At 39.4% G+C, this 14,840-nt stretch overlaps 2 protein-coding genes across 2 annotated transcripts in view; one reads left to right on the top strand and one right to left on the bottom strand.

Moving 5' to 3' along the window:
- The window catches only part of LOC115245602, a 43,419-nt gene extending 37,986 nt beyond the window's left edge, over positions 1–5,433 (bottom strand). Inside the window, exon 1 of the mRNA XM_029824008.1 lies at positions 5,354–5,433. The gene's annotated coding sequence lies outside the window, so the exon portion shown is untranslated. The remainder of the gene's footprint in view (positions 1–5,353) is intronic.
- A 3,247-nt stretch (positions 5,434–8,680) lies between these two features.
- Positions 8,681–14,840, top strand: part of LOC115244961 (roundabout homolog 2-like) — a 99,606-nt gene continuing 93,446 nt past the window's right edge. Inside the window, exon 1 of the mRNA XM_029822997.1 lies at positions 8,681–9,951. Within this exon, the coding sequence (XP_029678857.1) occupies positions 9,885–9,951 (67 nt within the window). The 5' untranslated portion in view covers positions 8,681–9,884. The remainder of the gene's footprint in view (positions 9,952–14,840) is intronic.

The raw sequence follows: 14,840 nt of genomic DNA, 5'->3' as shown, positions 1-14,840 counted from the left end.
AAAAAAAAAAAAAAACAATTTAGTCAGCATAGCTCTTTTATTTAAAATGCAAAAACACGATTTGGAAATAAATTTACCCCAAATTGTAAAAAAATATGCAACATTTTTTTCTACTCGGAAAACCTATTAAAATGGAAACATCCATGACAAACATTTAACTGAAACGAGATGTAAACGATTTGTAAAAATTAAAATAAAACATATATTTGAATAGATGATTTTTTATATGCCTATATCTTTCTGATCATAAAAAGATATTTCCCAAATCTTTTTACATGTCACATCGTTTTTGATACATTGTATCATTATTTATTTTGGATATTATCTTGCGCGGATTAACTTGTATTTCTTAAGATCAATGTCTGCAAAATTTGTTAAGCATTTTATATCAATTTCTATATTATTAGGATAATGATCTATACATATTTTAATGTATACTCTTCTTGGGTTTTCCACATAAATCCGTTAACTAGAAAAGCTTACAGTTTGCAAATCTTCGCAGTATATACGTAGCATGAATCATCGCTTGGGTATCGCTCTGTCATAGATTGCATATTTATACCTTGCTGTTGCATCACATGTGTGCAGATTCGCGTGTGTATGTTATTTTGCGTTAAAACAAAAGCTAATTCACGTCAAAATATTTCAACATTCAATTTACTTTTTACGAATTTCCGCGTCGTATCTCTGCAATTTTGCATGAATAAGTATAATAAAAAAAAACATTATACAGAATAGTAGTTTATAAAATTAATATATCCGAAAAATTATGCGAGAGAGGAATAGTACTCTAAAATTCTCTTATCTAAGCGACGATCATCATGTCCAACTCGTTTTTTAAAGCCAAAAATGCTTTCCATCCCGCGGATCCGCCGCATGGCATGCAAAATTATGATATAGGTGCTTTAACGAGAGATCAGAAGCAAGCTTTAAATGAAATGAAAATGATTACTCGAAGGGAAAATGAAATTTACTTTAAATCACATCCGGAGGTCAAAGGTTTAATCACAATTTTGCTAAGGTGAGCTCACACGTGCCACTAATACTTTAAAATTGATTCGAAAAATGTATCTCTCTCTGTATATTTATACATTTAATTAGTTTATATATATTATATTATAATATAATTATGATAGGTGGATAGGTGGAAATTTAATTTGTGACCTTTTTCTAAAGATAACTTGATAAAAATCGTCTGGAGTGCCAATTATAATACTTACAGGGAATGTTCGTTATATTATAATATAATTATTTATAGTTGATAGGTGGAAATTTAATTTGTGACCTTTTTCTAAAGATAACTTGATAAAAATCGTCTGGAGTGCCAATTATAATACTTAATATGCGACAGGGAATGTTCGTGATTAATGATACGTCATTAAAATCGTTCTCGCAGACACGTCCTATCGAAGCAGCCGCTCATCGATATTCCCGAGGTCGTAGGTACATTTTTCAACAGACCACGCCGTAAAATTGTCGCTGACCTTTTGGATTACTTGTCGTCTATCGATAAACGACCGGATATAATAGACAGTCTTCGACAGGAACTATTTCGAGCGACTGATGTTGAGACTCATAATAGCAACGATTCAAGCTCGCGATCCGATTATGACTCTTGCGACTGTAATCGAGAGAACTCGTAATTTTTTATGTACAATTTTAGTAATTCAAGGAGATATGTTATACACATGCTCCCTTTTTGTAGAATTTAAAATTAAATTTGTTCGATCTGCGTATATGTATAAAACTGATATACAATCTCTAATTTAAATTCGATTAATTATAATCCAATCAGATATGCTCGTTATAGATTCAATTAGGATTCAATTTGCTCGACTTTTATCAAGAAAATAACCTCTATATAACTCCCCTATATAACTCTTAATAATAAATCGATTCAATACAATCCCGGATGCGATCTTTATAGAATGGTAATATATATTTTTCTCGCCTCCATTAATATCACTTCACATCATCGAAATTTTATTCCAATCTCTCTGCTTACCCTAACGTTTACTTTGCGTACGTCGACGTATGATTACGCATACGTATTTCGCGTACACGTTAATACCCTGCGACCGATTGACTAATTAATCTAAGCCTTATCTTATTTATTAAACTGTCGAACAAGCGACAGCGCGAAAAACCATTTACTTGTAATTAATACGCGAGTGTAGGAAAAGCAATATAACCGCGTACAGATATATTAGATAAAAATGGAGTGCGAAAATGCGGTTACGCCCGAGTTACCTGACAATATCCAGCGACAATATTTATCTGGCCGTGCTAACGACAGCGGTTATCTCGCATGATAATATGATGGGCGGTTAGGACCGGTTATAGCGATCCCGATCGGCGCTAACCTCGATTAATTAAATTTTGTTACTTTATCTACAGGGTGTTTCACACAACTGTTATTTTAATGGTAGAGTCCGCGGCCAATCTCGTGTCAATACCTCTTCGATTAAAAGCCACGGCGCGCCTAGCTCTCAAGGATTATGAATAAAAAAAAAAAACTTAAACGCGCGGACATTTCAAAAAGCCGAATAAAAAAGATATTATCAAGATATTTATTATTAATTAATATTAATAGGTTGCGCAATAAATCGTAAACTATCCCGAAATTTTCTTTGAGAAAAATACAACTGCAAAATTTTTAGATGGAAAAATAAATAAATAAATCGCTTTTCAGACGCTATGTATATTTTAATTGGAGCACCGATAAGACGAGAAAAAACAGGGAGCTAGTTAATCATTATTAAGAATCGGTTAAAGGCTGTCAATGCGATTTATCGGTGCGAGAAAATTCGAGTTCGATCGACGTTTTTGTCGTCGTCGTTCGACTTGATCGGTCGCCGTGTCGCGTGATTAGTCGCAGAACGAAATTAATCAGGTCGCACAAAAACTATTATAACACCAATAAAAGCAACAACATATGTCACATCGCACTTCCGACGTACTTCCGTCGACGAGTTTCCAGTTATTTGAACGCGGGGAGGAGGGGGACAGGAGGTGGGCGATTATTCGAGCAGTCGCTCGAATTCCCCGTACGAGTATTATACACAGCCTCCTTTTATTCGCGTATCTCTTGATACTACCACCGGCTGCACGTCGTACCTTTCGATTGCGCTGTAAACACGGCGGCCAAGGTACTTTTCCCACTTTTTTGCAGGTGTCGTGCATCCTCGAGCTTTACGTTACGTGACTATGATATCTGATAAATTTACATTACAGAGATCTCAAGTAGACAAATCTCACTAAAATCCATGGGGAAATGATTATAATATATGTTCAGCGAATGCTTTTCTCGATTGCGTTACAAATACAGCTGTCACAAGCAAATCCGTCAACAAAAACATGCGATGAACATGAGTTTAAAAAAAAAATAGATAAATTTAAAAAAATTTTTATACCGCGTTTTTGTTAGATATTTTTTAATAAGAATAAGCCGATTTATTCAACAATCTGCTTTTATTATACGATAATTCTTTGATCAAATTTATCGTAAAATATATAAAATACGCGTGTGTGTTTATTGTAAAATACGTTTTTACGTAATTTACAAAACGCATTTATAAACGAACGATATTCATAATAAATTGCTAATTTTTTTCAATACTAATATAAAATATTTTATCGTTAGATATCGGTTGCAATCTCAAATGTAAAACGCTTTGAATGCAGCGCACAATACATATTTAAAACCATATCGAAAACAATAGAATAAATCTCGCAATTTTCATTAATGTTTTAATTTTAAACGTTTATAAGGAATTATTTTTTTTTTTTTTAAAGCGTGCCTTTGATCGCTGGTAATTTGTACAAAAACGATGCAACATCGTCGAAGCCACCAAGATTCGATACTTCCATGGACAGGAATACTTAATAAATTCGTATATTCGAAATATTATAACAGTCGCGATCTCGGGATACAACGTGCGGATAAAATTCGGTGACAATACGCGCCAAAATATCGCGAAATTACATAAGCCTTCGACTTCGCGAGGAGAGTTGTGCTCTGGTAAACGGGATGTCTTGGCGGTTATTACGCTGCTGTCAAGAAATTTTCTATCAACGCGCGATTGACGCTCGTCCACGTGCACGCATACATACATATATGTACACGTGAGTCGTCACGGTCGTACTCTCGCCGCGTGGTCGATGGGCATCGCCCGCCACCGGTGGGCCGCTTACATTAGACGCAACTTGAACAGAGCTGGCACTATATGCTCAAGAACCCCCGGTGATAAACCGCTATCGGCGACGGAGATGTTCGACGCGGAACTTCGGCCTCTCGCTGCACCTCGCGTAATTATGTCCTTCCAAGGAGACCGGAGGAATCGATTTCACACAATGGAGAATCCGACAATTCTCTCTACTTTATTTTCTTCCCCCATGCCTCCCCTCCTACTCTCCTTTCTCCCTATCCCTAGCTTTAAAGGACGCGGAGCATGCTTTATGAGACAGGCGAAATGTGCGATTTTCTCCCCCCACTCGGATCCCCGGTTACTTTATTGCCAATTTGTTTATTCGCGTTACTGCGGGATTGAAACCGACTGTAATTTCGCTGCGTTTCGGATTTCGATGTTCGATATATGTAGACACATGGTAATGTCGATTTATTTTATTTGTGACACGGGGAACGTACCAATTGCGCGAGCGCATGTTTTTCGATGCGAGATTGAAACTTGAGCTTTAAAATTACAATTTCAGTCCGTTTTGTATAGAAATAGCTATTGCAGAAGATACATAAGTATGTGCTCTGATTTAATAATCCATATTTGTCTTTTTATTTCGGTTAATATCATAGCTTTTGAATTTTTCTCAATATTAAAAATGCTCGAGAAATCAAATTCACACTTAAATGTCAAATGAAAATATCTATCGAATAATTTGCAAGAATATTTGATAAATATTCAATATAGAGACCATCTCACGAATTTTTTTTGAAACATATCATTTTACGTATTTTAAGAAACTAAATCTGTATTTGGAAAAATTATCGCTAACAATAATTATTGACTCATTTCTTTTGTATAATCGTATTTGAATGCAGAGTGATTATACGTATGCAACATTGTATTCTATATTTTAAATCCGTATAAATCTAAAAAAGAATAATTTGTGTCTTATAAATAATAAAAAAAGAAATCTATTCTTTCTTGAAACAAGGTAAATTGCTTGCAGTTCACGGTCATGTAAAATTCACGAAAATGTTGGACATTCTCATCGATGCGATGCACTGTAAATTTTTCATCCTTCCCCCCTTTTCCATCCCTCTCGGATTATACTTAATTGCAGGCAATATTTATTCTCGATAATTTAATTTCTCGATAGTTCCACTAACACTTACTTTGATGATACTTGAAGCTCGGTCCGCACGGTGGAGGTTTCCTTGTCACTCGCACACGTACATACGTCACACGTTTGCATCACCGACCCGATGCACTGTATCCGCGCACACAACGCAATCGCCCGATACTTTTCTTCGACACTCCCGATACAAAACACGCGCTCACTTGTAGACGATATTTATTCCCGGTGAGATAAAATCATCTCTCGCGAGACTCGATCGCGATTAAATCTTTACCAGATGCGTCCCGATGCCACGAATGACCGCGCGATATACATCGCGGTTAACTTCTCAACTTTCGCGATTCTGCGAAGTCAGGGCTAGCAACCGTGGTCCGATTCCGAGATTCCGAGTTCAATTCGAGCGTTAATTTCTGTTAAACGTGACATTACACGTGTATATATATATATATATATATACGCAATGAACCCCCATCCCTTTAGGGGCCTCTAGCTCGGAGGAGGGTTCATTTGCGGACCCATGTTCATAGGAAAAAAAGTCTTATTTTGACCTCTAGAATATGCTCCTAAAGTTTAGTGCATCATTTCAGATACACCCTGTATATATGTATATATATATTGTCAGGCCAACTCTCACGATAACCGCAACGAAACTGAAAAATTTTCGAAAGATAGAAGGAGGCCGTGTACAAATGATTCTCGGAATTACACTCTAGCTACTTTATTTACTATAGGTAATATAAATGGCGCGGATATATACATGTATATATATATATATATATATAATAGAGTTGTGTGTGCGCTACTACTTCGTACTAAGTGTGGATATATATCATATTACATATACACGGTCAATTTCGATGAAAACTGAAACGAGATAAGCGCGTTTTTAAAAGAGAGAAAAAATATAAGAGAAAGGGAGATGGAGAGAGAGAGAACGAAGCGAAGTATAGCCGGACTCGCTTCCGAGAATTTTTCGATAAGTCCTCGCGCACGGCATCCTCGAATTTTTCGATAATAGTTTCTTGCTTATTGTTAGTACCATTTCGATTATCGCAAAGATTAGTTCGAATCTTTCTTATATAATGCTTATATAATGCGCTTTATTCACCTAATCTGTAATATGAACTATCAAAAGTGATATAAATTAATTTTTTAAATATCATAATGCGTTTATTAATAATTATGAGAAAGTTTATTATATGATATTTGCATTCTGTATTCGATATATATATATATTCAATAATATCGCGTTTATATTCGATACATGTACACGTCGCGTTTAATAAAAATTAGCTGGAATAGTCCATGTCGCAACAATATATATTCGATTCGTGTAATACAACCTCGGAATTCGGAATCGGACCAAAGTGTCGTATATCTTGAAACGCGGGAACCGGAAATTGAGATATTCAGTCATTTCCGCGTTCGTCTACAGTATGTTGCACGCGATTATTTGTAATATCGAAACGTTCTTGTGGCGATATAATTGCGATCGAACATTGTAAGTGTCAAAAGAACTCCGTGAAATGTCATAGCGGTATTAAACATATTAATAAAATTAAGACAAACTATAAATTACCGAGAATAAATATCATGTAGTAAATATGTAGTACCGGGAGTGTCGAAAAAAAGTATCGGGTGACTGTCGTATTACGCGTAAATATAGTACATTATGACAATAGTGACAGTTTCATGAAGTAAACTCTGCGGGACCATATTAATCGTCGAGCTGTCACTTTGCTCTAATCATCATTAAAGTAAATGTTAAAATTATCGAGACTATAATATTGCTAGGTAATAAGTAAGTATGCAGTATTGGAAGTGCCTAAAAAAAGCATCGAGTGACTGTCGTATTATATACAAATATAGTATATCGAATTGATAGAATGAAAACATGTGACAATTATATTAAATAAAAATGTATTTCGTGTGACTGAAAAAAGCATAAACATTAATAAAGCAGTGAATGACGATCCCCGTTCTGATCTTTTTGAAATTTACTGAAATTTATATAGAAATTTATTTGAGATTATTATCGCTCTTATTCCCCTCTCCTGTTCCTTTTCTTTTTTTTATAGAATCGATTTTTTCAAGCAGAATCAGTTTTTGCGCTTCGAAATGCAAAAAATATGTGAGTTTAAAAAAATTCGATGAGGTGATCTTATACTGAATATTTACCGAATATCTGACAGAAAATTATTTAAAGAGAGAAAAGTTAATTATTAAAGACGGGGATTCGCATGTTTCTAAATACAATCCTGCGATGCGCGCGCGCGTTTTGTTCCCATATCCCCGAGCTACGCACGAAAATGACCCGAAGATGGCCGATCGTAGTCGAAGACCCCGCGTGGTGCTTGCGAGAGTCGCGAGTCCAGGGTGTTTCGAACGGAGATAGAGCATGAGAGCTGAATCCTTTCAGGATACTTTCTGATTTTACGCGGCGTTATATCAAATATTACAAATGCATACGCGAAACGCACATCGACAAATATCGGCAGCCAAATGTGTCGCGCACAAAATGTCAATGAAATTTCACGCCGCGGCTTCAATAATAAATCAAATAATATTGAATGATGGTTCATTTATGAGCTCGGATTTAACATCGCCCATTTCTATTCACGCGGGGCTCGATGATGCGTTATATATCTCTGTACTTATATTAGCTACATCGCTGAAATTTTCATCGAACCATATAGAGGCAAATCCGCATTATATGTTGATAAAATATTGCATTATGGGGCTTATTTTTTCTATTTAACAAATTAAATAATAATTTGGTACACATCCGTTCTTAGATCCGTTCTGATGTTTATTAAATATAAAAATATCATGCATTTTTAAAACGCATCAGGAATCGATCCTTCTTGTTATTCGTCAGAAAGTAAATGTATTTTTCTATATCCTAATAGATCCTGATAAAATAATACGAAATATATATTCATGGTAAAATATTTATTTTTATTTCGCTACTATCTCATCTTGACATATTTACACGCAGAAATGGAAAGATTCGACTTAGAAAAAACACGCGGTTCCGTTTAAAAAGATAGGGCGATTTGTCACCTGTTTTTCTCTTTTTCGCTCGTGAAAAATCCGGCAGCAATATCTCATTTTTTATTCCACGAAGAGTCTCAACGAGAGACCGAAATACCGAGAAATAATTTTTTCGCTATCTCTAATAGTTTCCGAGAAAAGAGATGCTTCAACATACACTTTACATAGTCCAGCGTGTACATGGTATACGACATGGAATAACACGCACATACATAGAGATTTGGTTCCTCCCGACTTCGTAGATGGCGCTGGACGGCGCGCTATATTCTCAGCTTTTTATCCGGGCGCTTGCGTGCCCCGCGCCAGTCGTGAATCGGCCTTCGCGTTAGCGGTATCGGTTATTCGGTTTTTTTCACCCTCGTCCGTCTCTGTTTTCGTTCGCGCAAAAACGACCGACGCGATACGACGCTTGTGAAACACGTAGTTGGCAAACGTCATACAACATGCAACGAAGTGACACTCGAATCGCGACGGGCGACCGTCGGCCGTCCGGGTGACATCGTCCCGCGGGACTCGACGTCGCGTCCGCGAGAATAACCGCGGTCGTTTCCCTCCCTTCTACCCGCGATCGCGAGTGATAAACCGAGCGATATCGAAATATCGATCGAACGGATCGCCCTCCCTCCCCCTCTTTCTCTCTCGATCGCGAGGATGAATCGTTTCTCGGAGCGACGGCGCGCGCGCGACTGTTGACATCGCCGCGCACGACCGGACCGATTAGCAGCCGTATTATCGTCATCCTCGGCGTCGCGTGTGACCGGTACGCGGTAGTGCGGTCTCCTCTCCTCGTAGAATGGACACTCGCCGTCGTAACGACGGCGTTGTCAGCGGCGCGGTGCGCGCATCGATCAACCCGTGAGGGCAGGCGACCCTCGCCGCCGAGAGACGGCGGCGGCGGCGAGACGCGAGACAGAGAAACGCGAAGTTGGCCGCGCGAGAGTCCCGGCCCGTTCTCGCTTTACGCGACACCGATATATAAATCCCGCGAAAGTGAGGAGAGATGGATGTAACTCGTCGCCGCGTTCTCCTCGTCCCCGTGCAATGGCAGACGCGCCGCGGATCGGCCGCTCCGACGCCGGTTTCCGACGGACGACGCGGTTGAAATAAGCGACGAGAGCCGGTGATCAACAACGAAACATATCGATACGTAATATCGTTTCGTACGCGCGCCCGCGCGCCCGACATCAGATACCCGCCAAGTTGTGTGCCTGTTTATGTGCGTCGAAATAAATAAATAAATATAAATAGAGAGAAAAGAACGTTCATCTATACCCCGTCAGAGTGGCATCAAGGAGGAAGATCGCGTTAACGAGATCAGTCGAGACGATCCATCGATGACGCGCGTGTGCTGATCGGCGTGTGTGCTCGGGTGGCCCCCGATACCTTCTACCTCTTTCCTTAACCCACGTAGTAGAGGGTTTCGATTGTGCCGCGCGCGATCCCCGGAGCATTATCGGCATCACGGAGGAGCGGAAAGAGCGCGACGCACGACGGGACAGTCCTCGGATATATTAATGAAGATGTGCCGCGGATTGATCGATCGGTTGCTCCTGCTAGCGGCCTTCGGAATCACGGTCCAAGGTACGTGATCCTTTCTCCCGCTTCTCTCACCCCCTTGTCGAATGCGTACCCCATTCCCCAATCTTGCTCTTCTCCCGCTATCCTATGATTCTCCCTAGCACGCTCCGCGCTGCTTTTACGGTCCAGCGTCCCCTGTGCGTAAATAATATACAGGGTGTCCTCGTTCTACGCGATGGCGATTCGGTGACACGATCCTGTATCGATGCATTTAAACGAAATCCCGGATATTCCCACGGATTCTCTCGATCGCGTTTATCGCCAGATGCGAGCAGCACACACACAGGCTCGGGAAAGCGATTCGATCAGCATCGCTCTTCGCGACGGCGGCTGCGGCGGCGGCGGCGGCGAATCCTATTCGCATAAATTGATTTGCTCACCCTCCCTCCCTACCTCCCTCCCGTGTTGTTTCGCCGATCTCGTTCCGAATCTCGAATCCGCGCAAATCGAGTTCGCGTGTAACGAGAACGCACACTTTGCGACTTAGGGATTCCGGTTAAAATTGACAAACGAAAATGGACTCCGGATCGCTCTCGCGTCTTTTTATCGCATCGCTAGATCGAAAAGGATAGTGAAACGAAAACAATGTGATTTTTTTTGCTCCTACATTTCATTTAAGCGAAGAATGTACGATACACCTTTGGCTAGTTTCGAATATTATTTATTTAGAATAGTAGATTAACTCACGTCTGTGTAGTCAGACATTTGCATTACAGATAAAACAGGGGAGATAAGATTCATGTAGCGCTATGCAGGAAGTACGAGCGAAAGATAAACAAAAAGCAATATATATTTCGATTCCCATCGAGGATTATTGAGATGTATTTTCAAATATTTCTCTCCGTCTTATTTTTTGATAATAGAAAAGAAAGAAAATATGTGCGTATAAATTATACTCTTGCCATGATTTCTGAATACAAGTTGCAATATTAATTACAGTTACAAGATATTTTGTTCATATTTACTGTGATGTCACGGTTATTGATGGCATCTCCGATTGTTTGAAAAGTAATACATGATCGATCAAAGTGCAAACAACCTTAAATCGTTTAAACGGGGAACGATTATTAAAGGCCTCGGAGGAACACTTCGATTCATGCATTTACTAATACTTACGTACGGGCTCCGGTATCATTTCGTTCGAAATCAATTCTGTTAACCCTCAATTACTTTGATGGAGGCGCACATCTGACCCCGATGTAGATAGCTTGTGAGATATCACTTTTATCTTGAACTCTGACTCGTTATATTGCTCAAATGATTTTCATATTTTCCCCTCTTTTTACCCTGCACCTAATCAGAACGCAAGTTATTCCCTTTGACGATGATACACGCTAATTTCAACGAGTTTATTAAATTTCGCTTTACCCGAATTTTTCTCCACGTAGAGATTTTATAATCAACGCAGTCGAGTTATATTTCACAGACATATCTTTGCTAATCGTAAAATGAAAATTTTATATTGCGTTTTGAATAATAACCATAAAAAATACGATATTATTTTTCACAAAGTTATTTTACTACATTACGTTAACTAAATGGATGATGGCTGGAAATGAAGTTTTTGACAGTACAAATTGTTTTTCTTTTCTTTTTTTCTTTTTTTTTTTTTTTAAATTTACGTAATGTAGAGAAGCTATTAGCAAATTTTGCTCTGAGTTCGGGATCGGACTTATGCTTGAGATCAGATTTATGCTTAAATGATCACGAATATATTTACCTGGCACGTTATACACGGCTGCATATACCGCGGTCCACCGATATCGGGTGTAGGAAAAACAAGATACGAGGAATATTAAGGGAAAGTTTTCCGACGCGGACGGGTTATTTATTTTAGTAGTTTCCGCGCGGCGACCGTCTAAAAATAGACGGTGATACGCGGCTAGAGGCGCGGTAGGCTTTTTCAATGCTCTATTTTTGTTTACGACGCGATGTTTATCGTTATTAAAACAAAACTCCACATCTCCATTCTTACCGCGACCACCGCATTGCGTTTCGTACGCAGCGAGCGAGCGAGCGAGCGTTTCAAGATATTTCGCGTTTATTTTTTCAAACCGCGTTTGTTTGTTTTTTCAGGACAAACGTAATTTCGTCGCAACCGCGAGCACGTATTAAGTTTTATCGAGAATTAAGTAGAGATTCCGCTTTGCGTCGATATGCAGACGATATTTTCGATACGATATTACATTTGAAACACGTAATTGATATCGAAAATTTCGATGTTTATATGCAATCACAAAAGTTTCGCATTTTTTTTTTTCCGACACACGATGAGAAGAACGTTCCTGTGGGAACTTTTGTGGAATTTCGAATTAAGCGAATTAGATGTAATATTCATTGCTTAGTCAACTATTTCAATTTCCTCGAGGAGGTATGCGGGAGCAACTCTCTGTTGAACGCAAGACGTTATATTGATTTCCATGTATAATTACGCGCGTGTGCTGGAAATAAGGGTGAGCGGCACGCGACACGATTATACTAAGGCACATTGAACAATGTGTAAATGATAAATTAAGCCAAGTTTATCCCGTTTCATAATTTCTTGTACAATTCCAAGATTCTCTCTCTCTCTCTCTCTCTCTTTCTCGTTCTTTGATTATGCTCGTTCGTGTTTCAACGTCTCTCTCTCTCTCTCTCCTTTTTTTAATTCTCGCACGATCGTTCACCTTTTATTACGAGTCCTGATGTAATTGTTGCCGTGTTATTGGTTATTACGTGGCGCCGAGGCACGATCGCCCTCGATCGGAAATACGTTTTAAATGTCCATTACGTGCGCGCGCGTGGACAACGATTGATCTTTCGCGCACGACGCGATTAATCTCCTTCAATCGCCGCCGCGCCGACAATGCATGACTGTGAAAGAAAAAGAAAAAAAAATCGCAGTTTATACAACGAGGAAGAAAAGCCGTCTCTGCTTTCGCAGGTGTCCCGGCGTTGACGCGCGTAAGAAGCTATCTGTGTTCCTCCGACTATTCATGTCTCTTTAGAGCTCCTTTTCACGCACAGGCGGTTTTCTCTTTCAACCTCGCGCCATATTTGCCGGCTCCCAAATGGGCGATGCGTATGAGCTAGGATGTACAAATGACAGTTTTGTAAGGCACGAGCTAAATACGTATATATCTTGCTAAAGCTCGTCGCTTTTACGACGACAAGACACGTATGGCATTTTCTAACATTAATACCGATTGCCGTAAAGATTATCGACGCTAGAAAGCAGCTAAAATCTTTTCACGTACAGGATATATTTGCGCGTAATCCGAATATTTTATGCGAATATAATATTTAATTTGAAAGAGATTTATATAAAGTGCTAGAATGCTAGAATACATGTATCATTAAAAAAACGTGATTTACTAAAATTACTTTTGCAAGATTTCTCTAAGAGATGCGTGCATTAAAGATATTTTCTTATATATATTTTCTTACATTTTTTTTTACCTTATAAAATATATAATAAATAAAATATGATATCATTCTCAATATATATATTTTCTTTTTACTTCTCTCGCGCTGAAAGATGCGTATGTTTTCGCAAAATTAGCTTGCGGATGGTGTCACGGATGGAAAATTTCGTCAACGACACGCGAATATTGGTCCCGTGCGATCGCGATATGAAAGACGCCAGCATTCGAATTTTCGCATCGCATAACTTTACGAGGCATTTTCCCGACCGCGGCGCCGAATCGACGCCGTCGATACTCAACGGGGAAAGGGAAGGAAGGCTCTCCCTGCCTTTTATGTCGGGAGACATAAAATGCGTTACCGCACATTTTTGCCTTTACCGTTGATATCCCTCCCAACATATTTGCGATGAAAGTGTTTGCAAACTAGAAACCGCGTCTCATACGGCCAACTAGGCGTGGTTACTCGCGATTCGCGATGTACGATGCTCGATGGCATTCTTCATATCGTCATAATAAATCGTCGCCTTAATCACGCCATCACTGCATTTAAAATTAGTATCGTATGTGTGTGGGTGTGTGCTGTGCGATAAAGCATGCTAAAATTTCTAGATTTATCGTTGGGTCCTTAGAATGTAATTAAAAGTGTAAGATTATGAATTGCATCCTTTCACACAATGTTTATATATAATTATTTTGTTATAAACTTTATATTGTATTATTACTTATAACAGAGTCCTTTAAAAATAGAAATTACTCTCGATTTCGCGACTTGACGCTTCAATTTGTAATTTTTTATCATTTCTTTAAATAAATTGAAATATACGAATGAGATGTATATCTATTCGGTAACTTTTGGAGCAGTTTATATCGAGCGGAAATTCTAGCCAAACCGTCATGGGCATCCGAGTCGTTTCATACTCGGCGCCGAGTATCGTCAAAGGTTACCGCGAATGCGTGGCTAACAACAACGACGCGATGGAAGAGAGAAGGAAGGAAAGACGAGGCTTCGCTCTTCGTGAACCAGTTCCAGCTTTATCGATGCACCCGCACTCCCGGGATATCGCGTACGCGGCCGGCGAAACAAAAACGGCACGCGGATGAATAATTTATGGCGAAGACGACCACCACACTAGGTTGCCAGTTCCTCTCCTTTCTATTCCCTTCTCTCTCTCACTCTCTCACTCTTTTTCTCTCTCGTTGTGTCAGACGACAACGAACGCGGACGCGCACGAATAATTAATCACCATCTATAGCAGGAATCTAAAGATAGTGTTTCGCGACTGACTGACGTGTACATATGGTCTTTGTTCCGAGGCATCGCGGCTCGCTCGTAAAAAACGGCAAGTGGATAATGCCGAGAGTTTTAGTCCCGCGACAACGGCCCGATCGTCTAATAAAAGAAGGACATCTCTCTCTTCCGTCAGTGAAAGTGTGATTTTGCGTAAACACGCTATCGCGCACACCCGTCTTCCCCCCCCCCCTCTGTCT

Source organism: Formica exsecta, unplaced genomic scaffold (assembly GCF_003651465.1).
Source record: "Formica exsecta isolate Colony F162 unplaced genomic scaffold, ASM365146v1 scaffold122, whole genome shotgun sequence".
NCBI lineage: Eukaryota > Metazoa > Arthropoda > Insecta > Hymenoptera > Formicidae > Formica > Formica exsecta.
This window is presented reverse-complemented; position numbering and strand designations above follow the sequence as displayed.